Source organism: Micromys minutus (genome assembly GCF_963924665.1).
Source record: "Micromys minutus genome assembly, chromosome: 12".
In the NCBI taxonomy this organism is placed as follows: Eukaryota; Metazoa; Chordata; class Mammalia; order Rodentia; family Muridae; genus Micromys; species Micromys minutus.
Genome location: NC_137981.1, coordinates 17,527,035 through 17,544,529, shown reverse-complemented (window position 1 = coordinate 17,544,529; position 17,495 = coordinate 17,527,035). Strand labels below are relative to the sequence as shown.

The 17,495-nt window shown below is 40.1% G+C and overlaps 1 protein-coding gene across 1 annotated transcript in view; it reads right to left on the bottom strand.

Annotated features, from left to right (window-relative positions):
- Window positions 1–14,678: 14,678 nt before the first annotated feature.
- ARMH4 (armadillo like helical domain containing 4) overlaps window positions 14,679–17,495 on the bottom strand; it is a gene marked incomplete at both ends in the record, with an annotated part of 94,774 nt that continues 91,957 nt past the window's right edge. Inside the window, 2 exon segments of the mRNA XM_080926350.1 lie at window positions 14,679–14,747; window positions 14,918–15,052. Coding sequence (XP_080782476.1) covers window positions 14,679–14,747; window positions 14,918–15,052 — 204 coding nt within the window.

Below are 17,495 nucleotides of genomic sequence, written 5' to 3'. Positions count from 1 at the left end.
AGCCTCCCAACTTCCCTGATGAACCAGCACTCCTATGTCAGGCTAAAAAAAATAGTTTGCTCAGAAAAGGCAGAGAGAACCACGGAGAACAATTTCAACAGTAGTGAGAAGTGGGGGCCAGTCAAAGAGGAGATGGGAGGAGAGAGAGGGGGAAGGGAGGAGAGAAGAGGGGAAAAGAGAAAAAAGGAGAAGGAAAAAGAAGAGACAGCATGTAAGGGTTCCTGGTTGTTCTTGCTATGAAGGTGACAGTAACAGTCAGAATGACAAATACGAGGCCCTGGAGGTTTGTCACAAGACCCAAGCCTGCTTGTTTGCTTTTTTCCTTCTTTCTTTTTGTTGTTGTTGTTTTTGTTTGTTTGTTTGTTTTGAGACAATATTGTATAGTCCTGGCTGTCCTGGAACCCACTCTGTATACCAGGTTGTCCTTGAACTTAGAGATCTACTTGTCTCTGCTTCCCAAGTGCTGGGATTATAGCGAAAACTCTTGTTTCTCAAAAGTATGCTAGCTACTAGAAAAGACAAAGCAATATGTGTTTCCCAGGACAGTGTGGCTCTTGGCCCTTTAGTACTTTTAAAATGTCAATACAGTAAACTCATACCCTCTACAAAGTTGTGGAAAGTAGGTGGGCTCTCCTCTCTTGCTGCTCCTGGACATGGTTTTTAGCTTACTTTGCTGCTGTGGCTCTGACCCAGATCCTGAATGTGGCTGCTCTGGGCAAGAAGGCAGTGACTGCCTTCCTGTTTTGGCCAGCTATGAACTTTAGTCTCACACATCTCCTTGACTCAAGTTTGTTCTCTCTCTCTCTCTCTCTCTCTCTCTCTCTCTCTCTCTCTCTCTCTCTCTCTCTCTCTCTCTCCTCTCCCTCTCCCCCTCTCCCTCTCCCTTTCCCTCTCCTTCTTTCTCCCTCCCTTTCTCCCTTTATCCCCCCTAACTCAGACCATTGGCAGTGCATGGTGGAGTCTTACACTGAGATTTGTGATTTTGTGATGGATAATCTTCACTGTAGGCTTGGATGGCTTTAGAATCACTCAGAAGACATCCTTGAATAAATCCTGAATGTGGATAGCAATATCCAATGAGCTGGGGTCTCACACTGAGTAAAAAGAGAGGGAAAAATTAAGCCAAACACAACTCTTCAGTGCTCCCCCATTTCTTTCCTCATGACTGTGTGCCCACAGACATAGTTCAACCATCAGACTGCCTCAAGCTGCTGCCATTGACTTTCTCTACCCTGTAGGACTGCACGGAGAGACAATGAGCTAAAATATGCCTTTCTTTTCTTATGTTGCTCATGTGGGATATTTTGTCATTGCGAAGTAAGGAATACAAAGTCCTCAAAAGTGAAAGTGGCCATTTTCCTATTTCTGAGAAAAGGTGTTATTGTGTATTAAATACATAAATTAAGTATGTGAGGGGTAACAGCCATAAACTAAGACTCCATAAAACAAACCAGACATATGCTTATCCTCTCAAAAAAAAGTTACAGTGCAATTTCAGGTTTATAAATAACTCTCAGAGGAAGCAAGATTATCATGGACCAATAGTCGTGACTTAAGAATATCACCTTGGGTTTGCACACGGTCCTTTGTACTGAGCTATCTCAGAATTCAGAAGCTTAATATAACTCAGCCACATGGCAGGTTGGCAGGTGAGCTCTCTGCGTTCCTGATATTTTCCCTCTTTTTCTTTTTCTCCAAGAAAGTGTGGATCTTTTACCCTCCTTCCACTGTTCCATAGCAGTTCCTCTTTGAAGGTCTGTTACTACAGGGTCCCAACTCCAGCTTCTTGATTGGCATAATACTCCTGAAGCCTTAGAAGGCAAGCTGGCTCTCCAGAGTCTTGATGCAGGCATTACCACTGTCCTTTCTGCCTGGTATCCTGGGTTCTAAAGTTTTGTGAAGAAGCTTCAAGCTTTGTGTCTTCCCAGTAGAGAGACAGGCCAAGAGACGTCTACCCTTTTCAATACTAAAAACAGTGTCCCTCTGCTCCTTACATGGCAGTTCATGTAGCGATGAATTAGTTAAACTGCTTTGGCATCACGCGTCTACAAGCTCTCTGGATTCATGAATGAAAGGCACATACACTAATTTTTGATATGCCTTGACTAGCTCAATGGCTGGCAACTTACAAGCCTCCCCTCGGATAGCACCCACTTCCCTCTGATATTCCAAACTTAACACTTTCTAAATCTGTATTTATCTTACCACTGGGCAGCCCTCCCTTAGGGCCAAATTCCCTTTCCACTTACTCTGTTAGATGTTTTCTCTCCTGCAGTTCTTAAATTTGATCTCTTTCCCTCCTAGTCATGATAATTCTCCTCATCTTTTCCCTCCTTTCGTCTCTTACCCATCCAATCCAAAAGTCCTACCTTCGACTCCCTGCCCAGCTATTGGCTCTACAATAATTCTTTATTACCAGTCAAAGCCATCTGGGAACAGGAACACTCAAGTCTGGAAGCTCGGCTTTGGGAGCCAAATTAAGAGAAAGCTTTAGACCCAATTCTCAACAAGTACAGTTCCTTTTCGGTGTAGGTCTGTGCCCTTTAAACAAGAGCCACCTTTTTAATGCAGTTCGTTCAAACAATATTACCCCACAGCAGACTCCTGGAGGCAGAGCAGCAGCTGAATCGGTAATCACCATGGTACCCATGGAAATAGGCAGGCACTATGAATACAGTGGAATTCACTCTCCCTCCACTGTGCAGACAAGACATCTGAAAGGAAAGTGCATATGACCTGACAGATTGTGGAGATGATGAAACAGCCCATTGTGTGTACACTACACAACGGCTAATAACCCAGGTGCTCACCCTCCAGACCTCTTACCCAATTAGATGTAGGACTCAGGTTAGTAGTGGCACTAAGACTACTGGTGGCAGCTTCCTAGCTTGCCATTTCTAAATCCGCTAAGACGATTCTCAAGGATGGTCCACAGGCATGTAGTATGGGAAACAATCAGGAATTCATTAGGAACGCCAACCTGCAGGCCTTTCTTAGAGATCCACTGAGAATAGTACTCTGTTCCATGTGCTTTAAGGAGCCCCCAGGTAGCTCTGATTTATGCCCCAGTTTGAGAATTATTGTCTTTAATCAACTTCCCACCATCTGCCCACCTCCTGAGAGAACAGATGTAAAAATATTTTTTTAGGTCATGAATACCTAGCCCTAGATGCTCTTAGGGTATTAAAAATACTGGTGTGTGGCACCCAAGCCAGACCAGTGAAATGAGAACATTGGTAGAAGAGATGGATGGAATACTTCTGAAATATCCTCAGAGGTGCATCTGTCCTGTGGCAATGTATGGAGCCTCAAGGTGACAAACCACCCACTGTCATCTTGATGTATTCTTTCCTTTTCTTCTGAAAAAATGACTGGAGGAGAAGGGGCTGTTCATGTTTAAAACTGATGACACACTCAGACCTTGAGCACTTCTAAGATACGTTTCTTTATGACACAGTATATGAGAGGTTTTCTGTATGAAAAGGCCAGGAGGTCTTAAATCACTTAAGTCAACCACATGCTTAATGTCTAGAATGCCTATGATTAACAAGTGTAGAGGTGTACTGGTTAGTTTTTGTTAATTTGACTCAAGCTGGAGTCATCTGGGAAAAGGGAGCCTTAGTTGAGTAATTGCTTTCATTGGATTTGCCTGTGGACACCTGTATGAGACATTTGCTTGATTGATGTTTGTGTGTGGTACAACCTAGGCAAATGGTCCAAGGTTGTATAAGAAAACAGCTGAGCAAGTCATGGGAAGCAATCCAGTAAGCAGCATTCCTACATGGTGTCTGCCTCAGTTCCTGCCTTAAGGTTCCTTACCTTGAGCTCCTCCTATCTTGGCTTCTCTCTATGATATACTGTCAACTATTGTGTGAAACAATCACTTTTCTCTTGAAATTGCTCCTGATCATTTTTTATATCACTACAAAAGAGAAGTAAGCTACAATAGGAGGAAAGGCCATTCCATTTAAATAAACCATATTAAAACAAGTATTCCTAAGGATCATGGAAAGGTCAGCTCCTACTTGCTTCCATTGGATCTCCATCAAATATTTCTCAAAATGCAGCTACCATTTGTTTTCTGTCAGCAAAGCAAACCAATATGAACATAATATATTCTTCTCAGGCTCATATGTTGAAAACTTGGTGATCAGAAGGAGGTAGAAACTTTGTGCATAGAACATACATGGAAGGAGCGGGTCACTGAAAGTTTTGTCTTTGAAGGCCATATGCTTCTCTGTTATTTTCTTTTTCCTGCTTCCTGCTTGCCACAAGGCAAAGACACTTCTCTGGCCAGTCCTATGGTCATTAGGTTCTGCCAAAGTATATGGGGCCAACCACTCATGGACTGAACCCTTGGAAACTATTACCCAAAACAAATATTTCCTTCTTCCAGGCATTGTCAGTGTTTATTTTGTCATACTGAGGCAAAAAGTAATCAATAGCATAACTCTTTGATAACCTCAGATTTTCCAGTCTGGTTCCCCCCCCTTCTTATCTCTCCCTTTTGGGTGTCTGCAACTACTTGTGAAACTCAGGTTAGAGATGACATCTGTGTAAGCTTTCGTTTCTTTATGTGCTAAATCATGGTTCTCCACCTGTGGTCTCCAGACCAGGAACAACAGCATCCCCTGTGAGCATGTTAAAACATAGATTGTTGGGCACTGCCAATTCTGACCCAGAAATCTGTGGGTGTGGCTCAGAAGTCTATTTTCATCAATATTCTAGGTGAGTCTGATGTATGCTAAGTTAAACAGTGATGCGTTTGCTTTGTGCTTCCTCGTGTGGTCACATGCTTCAATGGCTGATTTTCTCCTGTAGATACACATAGTCTTTAGACTCTGTCCACTTTTCTGAACTGAGAAACATTGTAAGAGCTCTGACACTTCCTGTTCTCTCTGCTGTCAGTACCTTTTCCTGTGGCATCTACACATCATTTCAGTCGTGTACAGTGGTGATTCTCAATATTCTTTCACGTAGTATTCTGCTTGCTTTATTCTATTCATTATGTTTGTTTATATGTATATATATATATATATATATATATATATATATATGTGTGTGTGTGTGTGTGTGTGTGTGTGTGTGTGTGTGTGTGTGTGTGTGTGCATATATTCATAACCTCAAAATATTACCTTATAAGGTAGGGACCTTATCCACATGATGTAGCCCTAGAACTTAATGCTGTGGCAGAGTGGCCAGAACATTCCAGTAGAAATTTTTCTGATGATTGAAGCCTTCTATATTCACTTCATCCAAGATGGCAGCTGCTGGCCATATGTGGTGCCTATTTGAGCAGTTGAAATGAGGCTAGTGTGACTAAGATACTAAATTTAAATTTTTCAGTTTAATTTTAATTTACTTAAATTTAAGTATCTATATGTGGCTACTTCCTACTGTACTGAACATCGCAGCTCTAGACATTTAAAACATGTGTATTGAATGAATGAATGCCTTATAAAACACACAGAATATTATGTTTTAAAGTATCAGGGATTGACAAATAATACTTTGATTGAGCCTGACTTATACAACTACCTTGCTTGCTGTGAACCTGATCTAAAATTATTAGATGGAAAGCTTATGGGCATGCCTCAGAGGGAGTTTCAGGCAGGGCTAATTTGCAGTGGGAAGACCAACCCTGATATAACCTGGGGTCCTGAACCAAATAAAACTCAGACAACTCGATTATCACTAGTGTTCATCTCTCCTTGCTTCTGAACTGTGAACAAATTGTGATCACAGCCTCATCCACTGTGCCCGTGCCCTCCCCACTATGATGGGAAATAAACTTTTTCTCCTCTGAGTTGCTTTTGTTAGGTCTTTTGCCACAACAGTAAAAATAATAATAATTAATATTCCTTGTAAATTTTTTAATTTCCATTTTAGGTAGGAACACTCTTTTGTAAGTAAAGCTGTGCTCAAGTCATAGCTAACATTCTGGTAGAAAATTTTAGCAGAGACATTGGAAGGCCAAGGTGGAAGTGATACGTATTAATTAGCCTTGAGGCAACCTGAGCAGTTTCTTTTGTGGAGAGGTGCAGATATAGAGATCAGAGGAATGGCTGTGATCTCTTCCCAATTCAGTGGACTTCCAGAGCCCTGGCAAGCTTGCTTAGAAGTTCTGGGATAACTCGGGACTGAGCGAAGATGAGCTTCTCTTTACTGGAGGAAGTGTGGCAGAGTTCATGGGAAGAATACAGCAAACAACTTACATTAGACATCAGCTGGGAAATTAACTTACATTATTCAAACTTCTGCTTCTTAACCTGTCAAGTCGACATCAGCAGGCCCAGCTGGCAACATAGAATATGTTAGATCCATTCTTTTGTGAGCAAAAATTTAGCAAGACTAGAGAGAAATTACCTACCTCAAAGTATGCTCCTCTAACTGAAAATATCTTCACTTCTGGGCTGAGCCCGTAGTTCTACGGGAAAGCATTTGCCTTGTATATATAATGCCCCGGTTTTAAAGGTCCAGTGAGATCTCTTAGTGGTTATGAGCACGAGCTGCTCTTTCAGAGAAATGAGGTTCTATCCTCACCACACACATGATTCCCGAGAACCTTCTATAACTTTAGTTCTAGGGGATTTCACATTCCCTTCTAACCAACAGAGGCTTTGCGTGCACATGGCACACAGAAATAGATGCAGGCAAAACATGCATGCAGATAAAATAAATTAGCTTCTTGTTTTTAAAAGACACAAGATAAGTTCTCAATCCTACAAGTTTTTGAAACATCCTACCTCTTTTAATACTAAATATAGGTCAATTTTCCCTTTATGTAAACTTACCTTAACCTAATTTGATTGCCTTTCTGTCTTCAAGACAGTATGTACTTTTACTTTAAAGACAGTGGTCAACATTATTCAGGCTAGTCCTGGATGGTTTGACACACAGTAAACTCTTCTATCAGTTGAATTAGAATATAATATATCCACAGCTCAAACTTTCTTTTCTTTAAAAGATAAAGAAGAATGAAATCTAAGGATTCTTCTAGCTCTAAAATTGCTCTATCCTCTGGCTAAAGAGTCTCTAACAAGGAAAATGTGGCCTAAATGTGTCACCTTCATTATTAGAAATATCATAGCACTAAATTGGGCTCTGATGTCCCAAAATATTCCTGCAGTTTAATGGCACATCATAGTTTCTTACCTTGATTTGATCACCCACTTCCCCTCTCTCTCCCTTCCCCTCTTCTCTTGTATTTTATCTTAGTTTATGTCACTTCCAAAATGGAACCTAAAGCAAGGGCTTAAATGCCCTAGTTGTAATGTTATAGAGCCAAAATATACATAAGCAGGGGAAGGAAGATTATCAAGGATCATTCCTTATCAAAATGGCCCCTCTTAGAGGTGACTGGCTTCCAGGGGTTTCTAAAGAGCCTTATAAGTTGCAAATGAGAACTGTCTACCTTGGAAGAGAAAGAAGACAAAGCAGATGCTACTACCCGTCATTCACATTGTTCAGAAGAGTCAGTCACAGCAACCCACTTCCCCACATGCTCAGCTGAATATACCTGAGTACTCATCTAGTCTCCAAGTGTGGTGTTGGGATGCTCAATCTTCTGGGAATGGAGCAAATCACAGCATGGAGCTAGATTCTGCCAAACTGTGTTTGTGCAGGGCTTATTAGCCTTTGCATAAATTTGATGATCACAGTATTGGCATCAACAAAAGGATCCAATTGATTTTTTGAGTTATTTTGTAACCTTCTTTCTGTTTGGTCTATCTCAGAATCTTTTACAAGATGGCAGCCAACTATGATCTCTAACCAGGATTAATTCAAATACCATTTACTGCTATTGTAACTACCCCAAGGCCATAATAGCATTCGTCATGACTACCTGTTCTAGAGTTCTCTGTCTCTGACCAGTGTCTGGTTTTGCCTGACTGGTGACCTCGAATATAAAGAAATTCTCACCACTCTGCAGAGACCATTCTCAAACACTCCCTCACACATGGTAGCTTTTAAAACTTTACAACGCAGATAATTGACTGACCCCACATTTTCATTTTCTTTTTCCAATGTTTTTAGGAGTCTGAGCATACCAGGAGTCTTTTTTTAAATTCCCACATTGTTTGTTTATAGACCAAAGCTCGTTCACAATGAATGCTTTGCCTCCTGCCTGAACTCCCTGTCTAACACAGGTAAGAAAGAGCCTCACTGACTGAGACACTGCTGGCTTGGTATACCCACTACTTCTTTCTCTAACAATAGACTCATTATTGCCACCAACCAATGATCTAGTTCTGAAATTCTAACACTGGTCATCATAATTCAGTTTCCCTGAGAGCAGTACCTGAGATATAGTCTTGCATGCTGGAAACATTGAAATAGGTAAGGGAAAGCCAGCACACGAATGAATTTTCAGGTTGGCATTGCCTGAGGGTACATACTCTGAGGACTTTCATGCATTCCATATAAGGTAGCCAGATGAGTATCAGATAGTCGGAGTATTTACCCACCAGCTTCCATTGCTGCTGGTTAAGGCTGCTGGCTAGATCTCTGCATTGTCAAGGTATACATGAAAGAGTATCAAGTGAAGTCCCATAGTGACCTACAGCAAAGAAAACAGGAGAAGCCTGTGGCTCAACACAGCTTTCATTCCTTAAAGTGAAGTAGTATATTCTGTACCAACAGTCTGGTCAACAATTCTCCTCTGGGATAGAAAAACATCACATTAAGCCGTGTTGAGGGTCATGGAACATATACGGCAGCCTTCCAAGTCAAGAAGTCAATGGGAACACAGGGCATTCTCATCTTTTAAACTTTGACCACTATAAGATGGAAGTCCCCTCTTAGCATTGCATAAATATCACACCACTGATTATTGTTTACTTCAAAACCAAAGTGTTTATAAACTATAAATTGGTTCTAGTTCACAGTTACATCATGAAGAACTAAGTCATTTCAAAGCATTTCTCCAATAAATAATAGATAACACTAAACTAAATTCAGAATAACTCAAGCGTCTATTACACACTACCTATTTCAGTAGAAAATTCTTTTAATAATGTCAGGATATAGTTCAATATGTAGTATTCTTTGTGATTCCTTTCCTTGGAGCAGTTGGGAATGAACTACCTTCCCAAAACCAATGTTCACTGGGCTGTTACAACAAAATAATTTAAAAGCCACATCAAAACCATGACTGAAGACCAGTGCTATACAGTTTTTTCATTAAGGAACTAAATAAAATTAGGCCTTCTTGATGTTTATCTTGTTAGGTCATTATTGCTATCAGTGAGATATGCCATTAGTAAAGTCAACTGATGAACTAAATAAAGCACCTACCACAGTGGGTTTTGTAATTCTGTTACATGAACTTGTCCATGTTAAGCACATGTTAAGAACACAGTACATGGCCCACAGAAGAAGCTTAATAAACATTCATGAATTCTGTTTTTGTTGAATTTAAAGAATTAAATTTCATTCAGATATTTGAGATTCATACTTGAAATATGTACTATAAAACCAAACTAGTCAACAGTTCCCCCAAAATAACATAAGGACTCTCATCACTTAGAACTACAATTAATTTCTTCCATTAGTGGTTGTCTTAACTGACTCTAGACCTTAAACACTATAAACTGAAGTATGTTCTAAGGAACATTTAACCAAGCAGCTGGCTGAATGCTTATCCCAGCCTCGTTTAATCCAGTTGCATCTTTTGCTTAAGAATTTATTTTCACATCGAAAGACTACACTTTCAGAAACATGACATTACACTTGGTTATGTTTCAATCATTCCTGATGCCTTTTGCTAGAAACTTGCAGGAGACTGGACTAGCAGAAATGCTTATAAATGTCTTAGTCAAAAACAAAACAACAACAACAAAACAAAAAACCAGAACAACCCACCTCCAAATAAAACAAAAACAAAGAAAAGCATACGGGGTTTCATTAATTGTTATCAAAGACGTTTTTTTTCTGGAGACACATGGCATTAAATTAGTGAAATGTGAGCTAGAGAGAAGGCTCAGCACTGAAGCACACTTGCTGTTCTTGCAGTGGAAATAAATTTGGTACCCAGCAACCACATTTGTCTTTAACTTTTATTCCAGGAGATCCAGGGCCATCTTTAGGTACACACATGGTAAACATATAGATATTCAGGAAAAACACTCAAACATATAAAATCAAAATACATAAATCTCTTAGATAAGTGAAAATAACAGTACACTGTTTATTAAAACACGAATCCTATTTAGCCATCTTACAGCTGGGCATGATGGTGGAAGACCATAATCTCAGGTGAGACAGCCTGCAATCAGGATGTTAAGAACAGGAAAATTGAAGGTTTCCAAAGTTGGGCTCAACTACAAAATAAGACACCCGTTTCAAGGGGAAAAGTCTGTACTGTTGCCACTTGCAGATCTTTCAGTTTTAGCAGGTCTGGGGAAAGGTTGTCTTAAAAGATCTCACGCATCAAACCCAGAAGAGGCACAGAAGCCACAACTCCTGTTTTTCTCAAGGACAAGAAAAAGGAGGCAATGGACAAGGAAGGAATAATTTCTCCCTTAATATTAGCCAAGTGGAATAAAATGTAGATAATATGCATGTCCTGAAATAATAAATCAGAAGAAAAATACCAATTAGACTGGAGAGTTGAACCGAGCAAGCCTTTAATCAATTTCTGTCACTTCAATGAGTTTGTTTCTCTTCAGCATTTCCCGGACTGTCATACACTATCTACACTTGTGGTAATTAAGTCTTATCGTCCAATTTTAAAAGTGTGCACCTTTTGTTTTGAGGACCAAGGCAAGAAGGGGAGCATGCCCTCTAATCCCCTAGACCAGTGACTCTCAATCTTCCTAACGCTGATACCCTTAAATACAGTTCTTCATGTTGTGGTGATCCCCAATCCTAAAATTATTTTTGTTGTTACTCCATAACTGTGATTTTGCTACTGTTATGAATTGCAATGTAAGTATCTATACTGCTGATAGCGTTGGCATCAAAAAAGGCATTGCAACCCACAGGTTGAGAACCACTGCTCTAAGCATATCACATTTGCCCATGCATGTTCTGGCTCTACGGTCTTCCCCTACCAACTACGTACACTGATATCAAAGCAGACATTCAGGAACCATGAGGGGCCATCTTGTTCATGATGAAATGTCCAGTACCACCACAGTCATTTTTTTCCCAAACTCTTTTCCTATTAACAAAAATCATGGGAAATGGCAGTCATGGTGAGGTTAACAACATAGTATGTAAATTATAATCTCAATATCACGTCAACTTGCTCTCCTTCATCTTTTATTCTCATGGTAAACATGTGAGCTGTACTGTCCTAGCCAAATTTGAAATGAAGAAAATGCTGTTGCATACAGATGCCACAACGTACAATGTATCATCGTTAGCTGTGGATGCTGTGTTGTCCAATCCAGCATTGTGACGTATAAGTGCTAGTCTGCACAACAGATGCGGGAACCTATTCATCTTTAAAACTGAAACTTCATAGCACTGACCAGCATGTCTTCATTTCTCCTTCCTCTCCCTTCCCCCATGTCTGGCAACTATAGTTTTATTTGACTTTAGTTAGCTCATATCCTTTAGAATCATGAACTTTTCTTATGAGTCTGGTTTTTCTTACTTAGCAGACAGTCCTCCAGCATTTATTCCTTTACTTTTAAGAACTGAGTAGCAGTCTAATGTATAGCTATATCACATATCAATAAACAGACAACTAAATAGGTTTGGACAGAAATATGCTGGGATCTAAGTAAATCCCTCATTCTACACAGTCATGTGTACCAAAGGGGATACCGAGATTGTTGTTAAAGCCCAAATTCACACGCATGTCATCTTCACTGTGTGAATTTGTGACTGATACTTATGATTTTTTGTTTTTCTAACGTTTTGACTGCAGTTTCTCCTCTGTCCTCCTCCCCTGCTTTATCCTCCCCGCTGCCAACATCCAGTCCTCCTCTGTTCTCCTCAGGCCTCTTCGGGTCAGGCCTCCCTTGGATATCAACCAAATATGGCATATTAAGTCACAGTAAGACTAGGCACCTCCCTTAATATTAATGCTGGACTAGGCAATCCAGTATGAGGGAAAGGGTCCCAAAAGCAGGCAAAAGAGTGACTTCCTATGCCACAGGTTGAAAAGGCACTATTAGCCCTGATCTAACCAAAGCTCCAGGTTGAGTAGCTCCAGGCAGGACTAGACAATCGGTATCACCCAGGTGTCCGTGAACTAAGAGAACCTGTTGTCAGCCCTGCTACACATAACTTGTCAGTATTGGAAGTGACAAAGTCCCCTCCTGCTCATTTGCTCCCAGTGTGAGGAACACAGCAAGGGACTTCTCTTAGAACGTAGCCTTTATGCAGAAGAAGGGCTGCTTTTCTAGATAACCATGACTCGCTGACAATAGTCCTGACCCATGTCTCACTTCACCTTCTAAAAACTCTGACTCCAGCCTGATGGCCAGCCTTTATTTGCTCCAAGAGACTTTCTGCTTCTCATCGACTTTATACGTTTGATTTCTTGATCAAAAGAACTAAACATAGAAAAAATATTTTTGTGAAATAGCCAGTATTCAAAAATGGGTTCCAGGAAAATTTCCCACTAGTTCCCTAGAGATGATACTTAAAATCCATAAGGGACAAAAGGACTTGTGTGAAAGAATCATTCATTTAACAAACACAGAAATTAATGATAAATGTTTTTGACCAAGTAGGTTTGGTTTTAAAGAAGGACCTTTCAATGTTATAATATATTTCAAAGCACAGGGAAAGAGCACAGGATGTAGTTTGGGTCCAAGGTGGTTCTCATGCTGAGTCCACAGATATATATAACTGGTGATTGAATCTTTCTCTTCTCCACTTAAGTTCAATCTTTAGTAGAATGGAAAAATAGAAGCATGTATCTTTCCTCACCCAGAAGCCATGAGGAGTAATTAAACTGACCCTCTCATAGTACAATAGGCTCCGATGACTATGAACAAAGTCTTCATAGTAGCAGTGAGAGGCCAAATTTTTAGGTTCAAACTCTATCTTAAGAGTCCTGATTTAAGTTTGAACTCAAGTAAACTTACAGGCTGGTTGGTACCTAGCATCAGTTTCTAAGTTTTCCTCCAACAAAACTCAAGCCTAGCTCCAGTTTCTAGGCTAACCCCAACAAGATCTGTGTCTCCAGGTTAATCTCCCCCGACAAATCCAGTGTTTAGCACTAGTTTCTGGGCTAACCTTCAACAAGCCCCCTCTCTACCAGAAGATGAGTTTGTAGTTTGGCTCCCAGCACCAGCAAATTATCCTAAAGGCCACAGTAGTGCTCCAGTTAGATGCTTGCCAGGCTAGAAACACTCACCCCTCACTTGTTGCTTTTGATTAAACTTTGTTTCAAGGAATGTTCAGGGCTTTTAATCCACCAGATCCACCCTGCAGGTTGGTGGTAAGTTAAGCCCAAGCTAACTTGAATAAAGACCCTGCTGTGATTGCAGCAGACTCAGCTCAGACTGGTCTTTTGGAGTTCACAGACATTTTATAGCACAACACAGAATTATTGGTAACCTTTATCTGTCTTTAAAAATGGTCCAAGCCATACTGCTAAATGAACCAAATTTCCCAAATCTCCAGATTCAGAGAGGGTGTTTGAATGTGTCATTTGGTGTAGAAGAGAAAATTACACTCCAAGGAAAATGAGAAAGAATCTAACAGTCCCGTCACCCCCATGAGGGACGCCCAAAGGTCCTTTGTACATGAGAACTCTGGTCACTGGACAATCTCTAAAGAATGCTGGCCTTGTCTTTTAAAGCCTAAAAGACCACTGCTCACCCACTTCTTCCACTGTAAGGTCATAGATATGAAAAAGTAACAGCCACATAAACACAGAATCAAAGGGCAAGGACTGTCACCAAGGAGCTTACACACCCTCATTTTGATTCTATCCTTATCTCTTGTTATCTAATTTTAGTAATATAACAAAAGAATATCTTGTAATGATTAACAAATAAGAATCTTTCAGAATATGCACTGAACCAAGTCACACTATTTAAGAAAGCAAGCATAAATGAAGGTTAAGAGTTTATGTAATGTATAACTTCTGGTGCATATTTTCTCACTAACAAGAATAACAAAGAAAAAGTAAAAACTAAGAGGCTGGAAAGTTTAATGCAAGATACACATAGACCTACATATAAATCTAATAGGCTGAGATATGTCAGGGAAAAAAAAATCATTCCAAGTGGTAACTAGTCTTTGATGCAGAGATAAACCAAAGCCAACAACTTCAAAAAGACAGGGAAGAATTACGGAAAGTTACTCTTCTTTAGAATCTGTTTATCAAAGTCAACAATGCCTTGGTGGCGACACCATTAACTTCAGTCCAGTAATCCAAGCCAAGAAAAAGGCAATGGAAAAATACAAAATATTTATTCTACCTAACTCCCATTGAACATGTATCCTACGTGTTTCTAAATCGCAGCCCTTGTTGATGTCATACACACTACAGAATAGCCGGACATTGCATGCTGCATCTAGGGTACAGCATGGTTTTTCTGCTGTGCACAAGGAAAATCTACTCTCCAGCAGAGACAGGGGCTGGACCGAAGGCTTGGTAGCAGCAAGGTGGTGAGATATTGTTTTTTTCTTATTTATTTCTTCTCTTTCTTCTCTTCACCTTCAAATAGAAAATAAAACGACAATCTCATGGAATTTCTCAGTCCAGTTCAGAATTCGTCTTCAGAGCTATCAGCTAACAGCATCACTCGGTCTTGCATACTGTTGAATTCTCTCTGCTGGGGAAAGAAAACAGGAAGGCATTACATTCTTTCTCTGCAAATCCCAGAAACAAAGGAGCAGCTAATACAAAGCACCTTGAACAGGAGTCTTTCTGCCCCATTAAACCCTCTGTACTTCATTAAGCAATCAGGCAAGCAGCAAAAGTAGGTTTGCTCTTCTTCCATACCTTCCTTTTGTGCCTTTTGAAGCCATTTCGTCTTCGGCGATTCATAACCTTAATGCTGTACAGCGCTCCCAAGATGAACAAGGCTCCAGCTATCCCTACCCCAACAGGCACCAGCATTCCAGACATGTAGCCTGCCTAGACAGAGAAAGAGAGAGTCATGTGTATTAGCATGTTAGACAGAGCACCAGTTTCTCAGTTACTTTTTCCTGCTACATGGCAGCAAGTTTTAGATGCTTTGAGGTTTTCAGTCTGCTTTGCTATAATATAAAAGGGAACCTAGAACAAAGGTACCGCTTTGGGGGAATAAAGCAACAGAAAACCTAATGAGCTTTTTAAAAATTATTATTATTTCAAATCCTTTAGAAGTATGGTCTGAAATAAATCAGCCAGACCTAGTAGCCCCTCCAGCTACTTGATCATGCACATTGTCAACATCAATATTTGATGACAGAAATATAATTTGTACTAAAGATGGATGGAGTGGGTTTCAGAGAATGCCAGGGCTATTAAAATGCAATGAATTGGGAACAGTCTGAGTTTCTTGACAAAGGGGTGAACTGCCCTCTGGAATACTATGTTCCTTGGAGGATAAAGGGGAGTTTGCCCTCTCTTGCCCTCCCTGTCACTCCTCAGGGCTCACTTCTTTTCAGCTGTATTAGTAAGAAAGGAAGGATAAAACTGAATATATGTAGGAGGTGGAAGTCTTGCAAACAGCAAGGATAGGGGCAGGGGCATGTATAAAGATGTGGGTTAATTGTTGGAATGCAAGAACAAGGACATGTGCCTGCAAAATGCATCCCCCAAGAGAAGCAATGTGCCTAGGGAACAAAACCAGAGAGTGTCCTTAGTCCCAGGGAAGTAGTGGCCCAAAATGGCATTAAGATCCCTTCCATCAGCATGGCTACTTTCCAGCAAGCCTCGGGTGTTTCCAGCATACCCAAGGTTACTATGGACACCTCAATCCTGGAAACAGTGATCCTAGTGCTTCCCTGCACTTCAGTGCTCAGCTCAGGCCCCACCCATTCATGGAACAAGGCCCTTCTCCCGAGGCATGTCTTTGCAGTAAAACCCTCTTGGGTTGTATGTGTATATACCAACCTTTTCATGAGAGAAAATAAGGCATATACCCCTGCTGGGAAAATATATTAGTTATAACTTTGAAAACCTAGAATAAATACACAGGTGTTTTTCTGAGAAAGCATGAGTCTTCTATTTCTCCTTTTTAAAAGATGTGCTTATGTAGTTTATTCTTGTGAGATCTGTATGTGTGTGCCTGAAAGCATTCGTGTCACTAAGTACATGAACTCCCCAAAGAGGCCAGAAGAAGGCATCTGTCACCTAACACCAGAGTTACAGATGGTTGTGAGCCACCACATGGGTCTTGGGAACAAAAAGAACCTGGTCCTTATCTAGAGCAGCAAGTGCTCTTAAACGATTGAGACATCTACCGCTCCTAACTATTTAATTGCTTATCTAGAACAGCTTTTTCTAGTATCTCTAAGAATAAGCTAAAATGAGAGGGACAGACAGACACACAGACAGTAGAAGGGTGAGAGAGGGAAGGAAGGAGGGAGGGAGAGGGAAGATTTTCAGAAAGCACCGAGATTTATGGGTTGTAATTCTTTTTCTAAACCTGCATGTGGAGTAGCAGAGGTGCTCTCACAAAAACTACACATCCCCTGCTATCCTCTTTCTGGTCTTGTATCCTAGAATTTTAATTTGGGCAAAGTATGAAAAGTTTTTCATTAATTTAAGAACGATGGAATTCTTTTAAATCAGTTCAATGCTTTCAATAGAGAAGCAAAGTCCAGTCATTCTTCAAAAAATGTATACACACTGTAGAAAATCGAAGTTTTTCTAAAACTCTTGCAGAACTACTTGATTCTTATAAAAATGTTATAATCTTCTATATAAGGAAATATTGGACAGTACAAAATTTCTGTCGCTCTCACTAAAATAGATTTAAAATAATATTTCAAATGCATGGAAATGTACATACATATTTAATATAAAAAGTGATCAACGTTTAGTTCTGTAAATATCCTCTTCAAGAGCCTCCTGCAGCTCTGTATGTAGCTTATCCATACCAACAATGTGGGTGTGTAGCTTATCCATACCAACAATGTGGGTGTGTAGCTTATCCATACCAACAATGTGGGTGTGTACCTTATCCATACCAACAATGTGGGTATGTAGCTTATCTATACCAACAATGTGAGTGTGTAGTGGGTGTTCCAAAATGTATCATTGTTGTTATATTTCACATAGAAAAACCAGTTATAGCATGTACTTTGAAATGGCATTTTCCTTTCCTTCAAATCACAAATGAATTGTAAGATGATAATATAACCCCCACCTCACCTTCCAAGATAATAACTAAAGCAAAGCAAGTCTTCCTTAGAGCTGCCTATCACCTCATTTTTCAGACATAAGGTAAAATGCTATACACTTATATTTTAAATTATCAATTGTGTCTAGGAGCTTCTCTTTGTTCAAAATAATTGGCCGTGCATATACATTCAAAATAACATACAGAGAATACAATTTACCCCTGCGATTTTCCAACCAATACTGTACA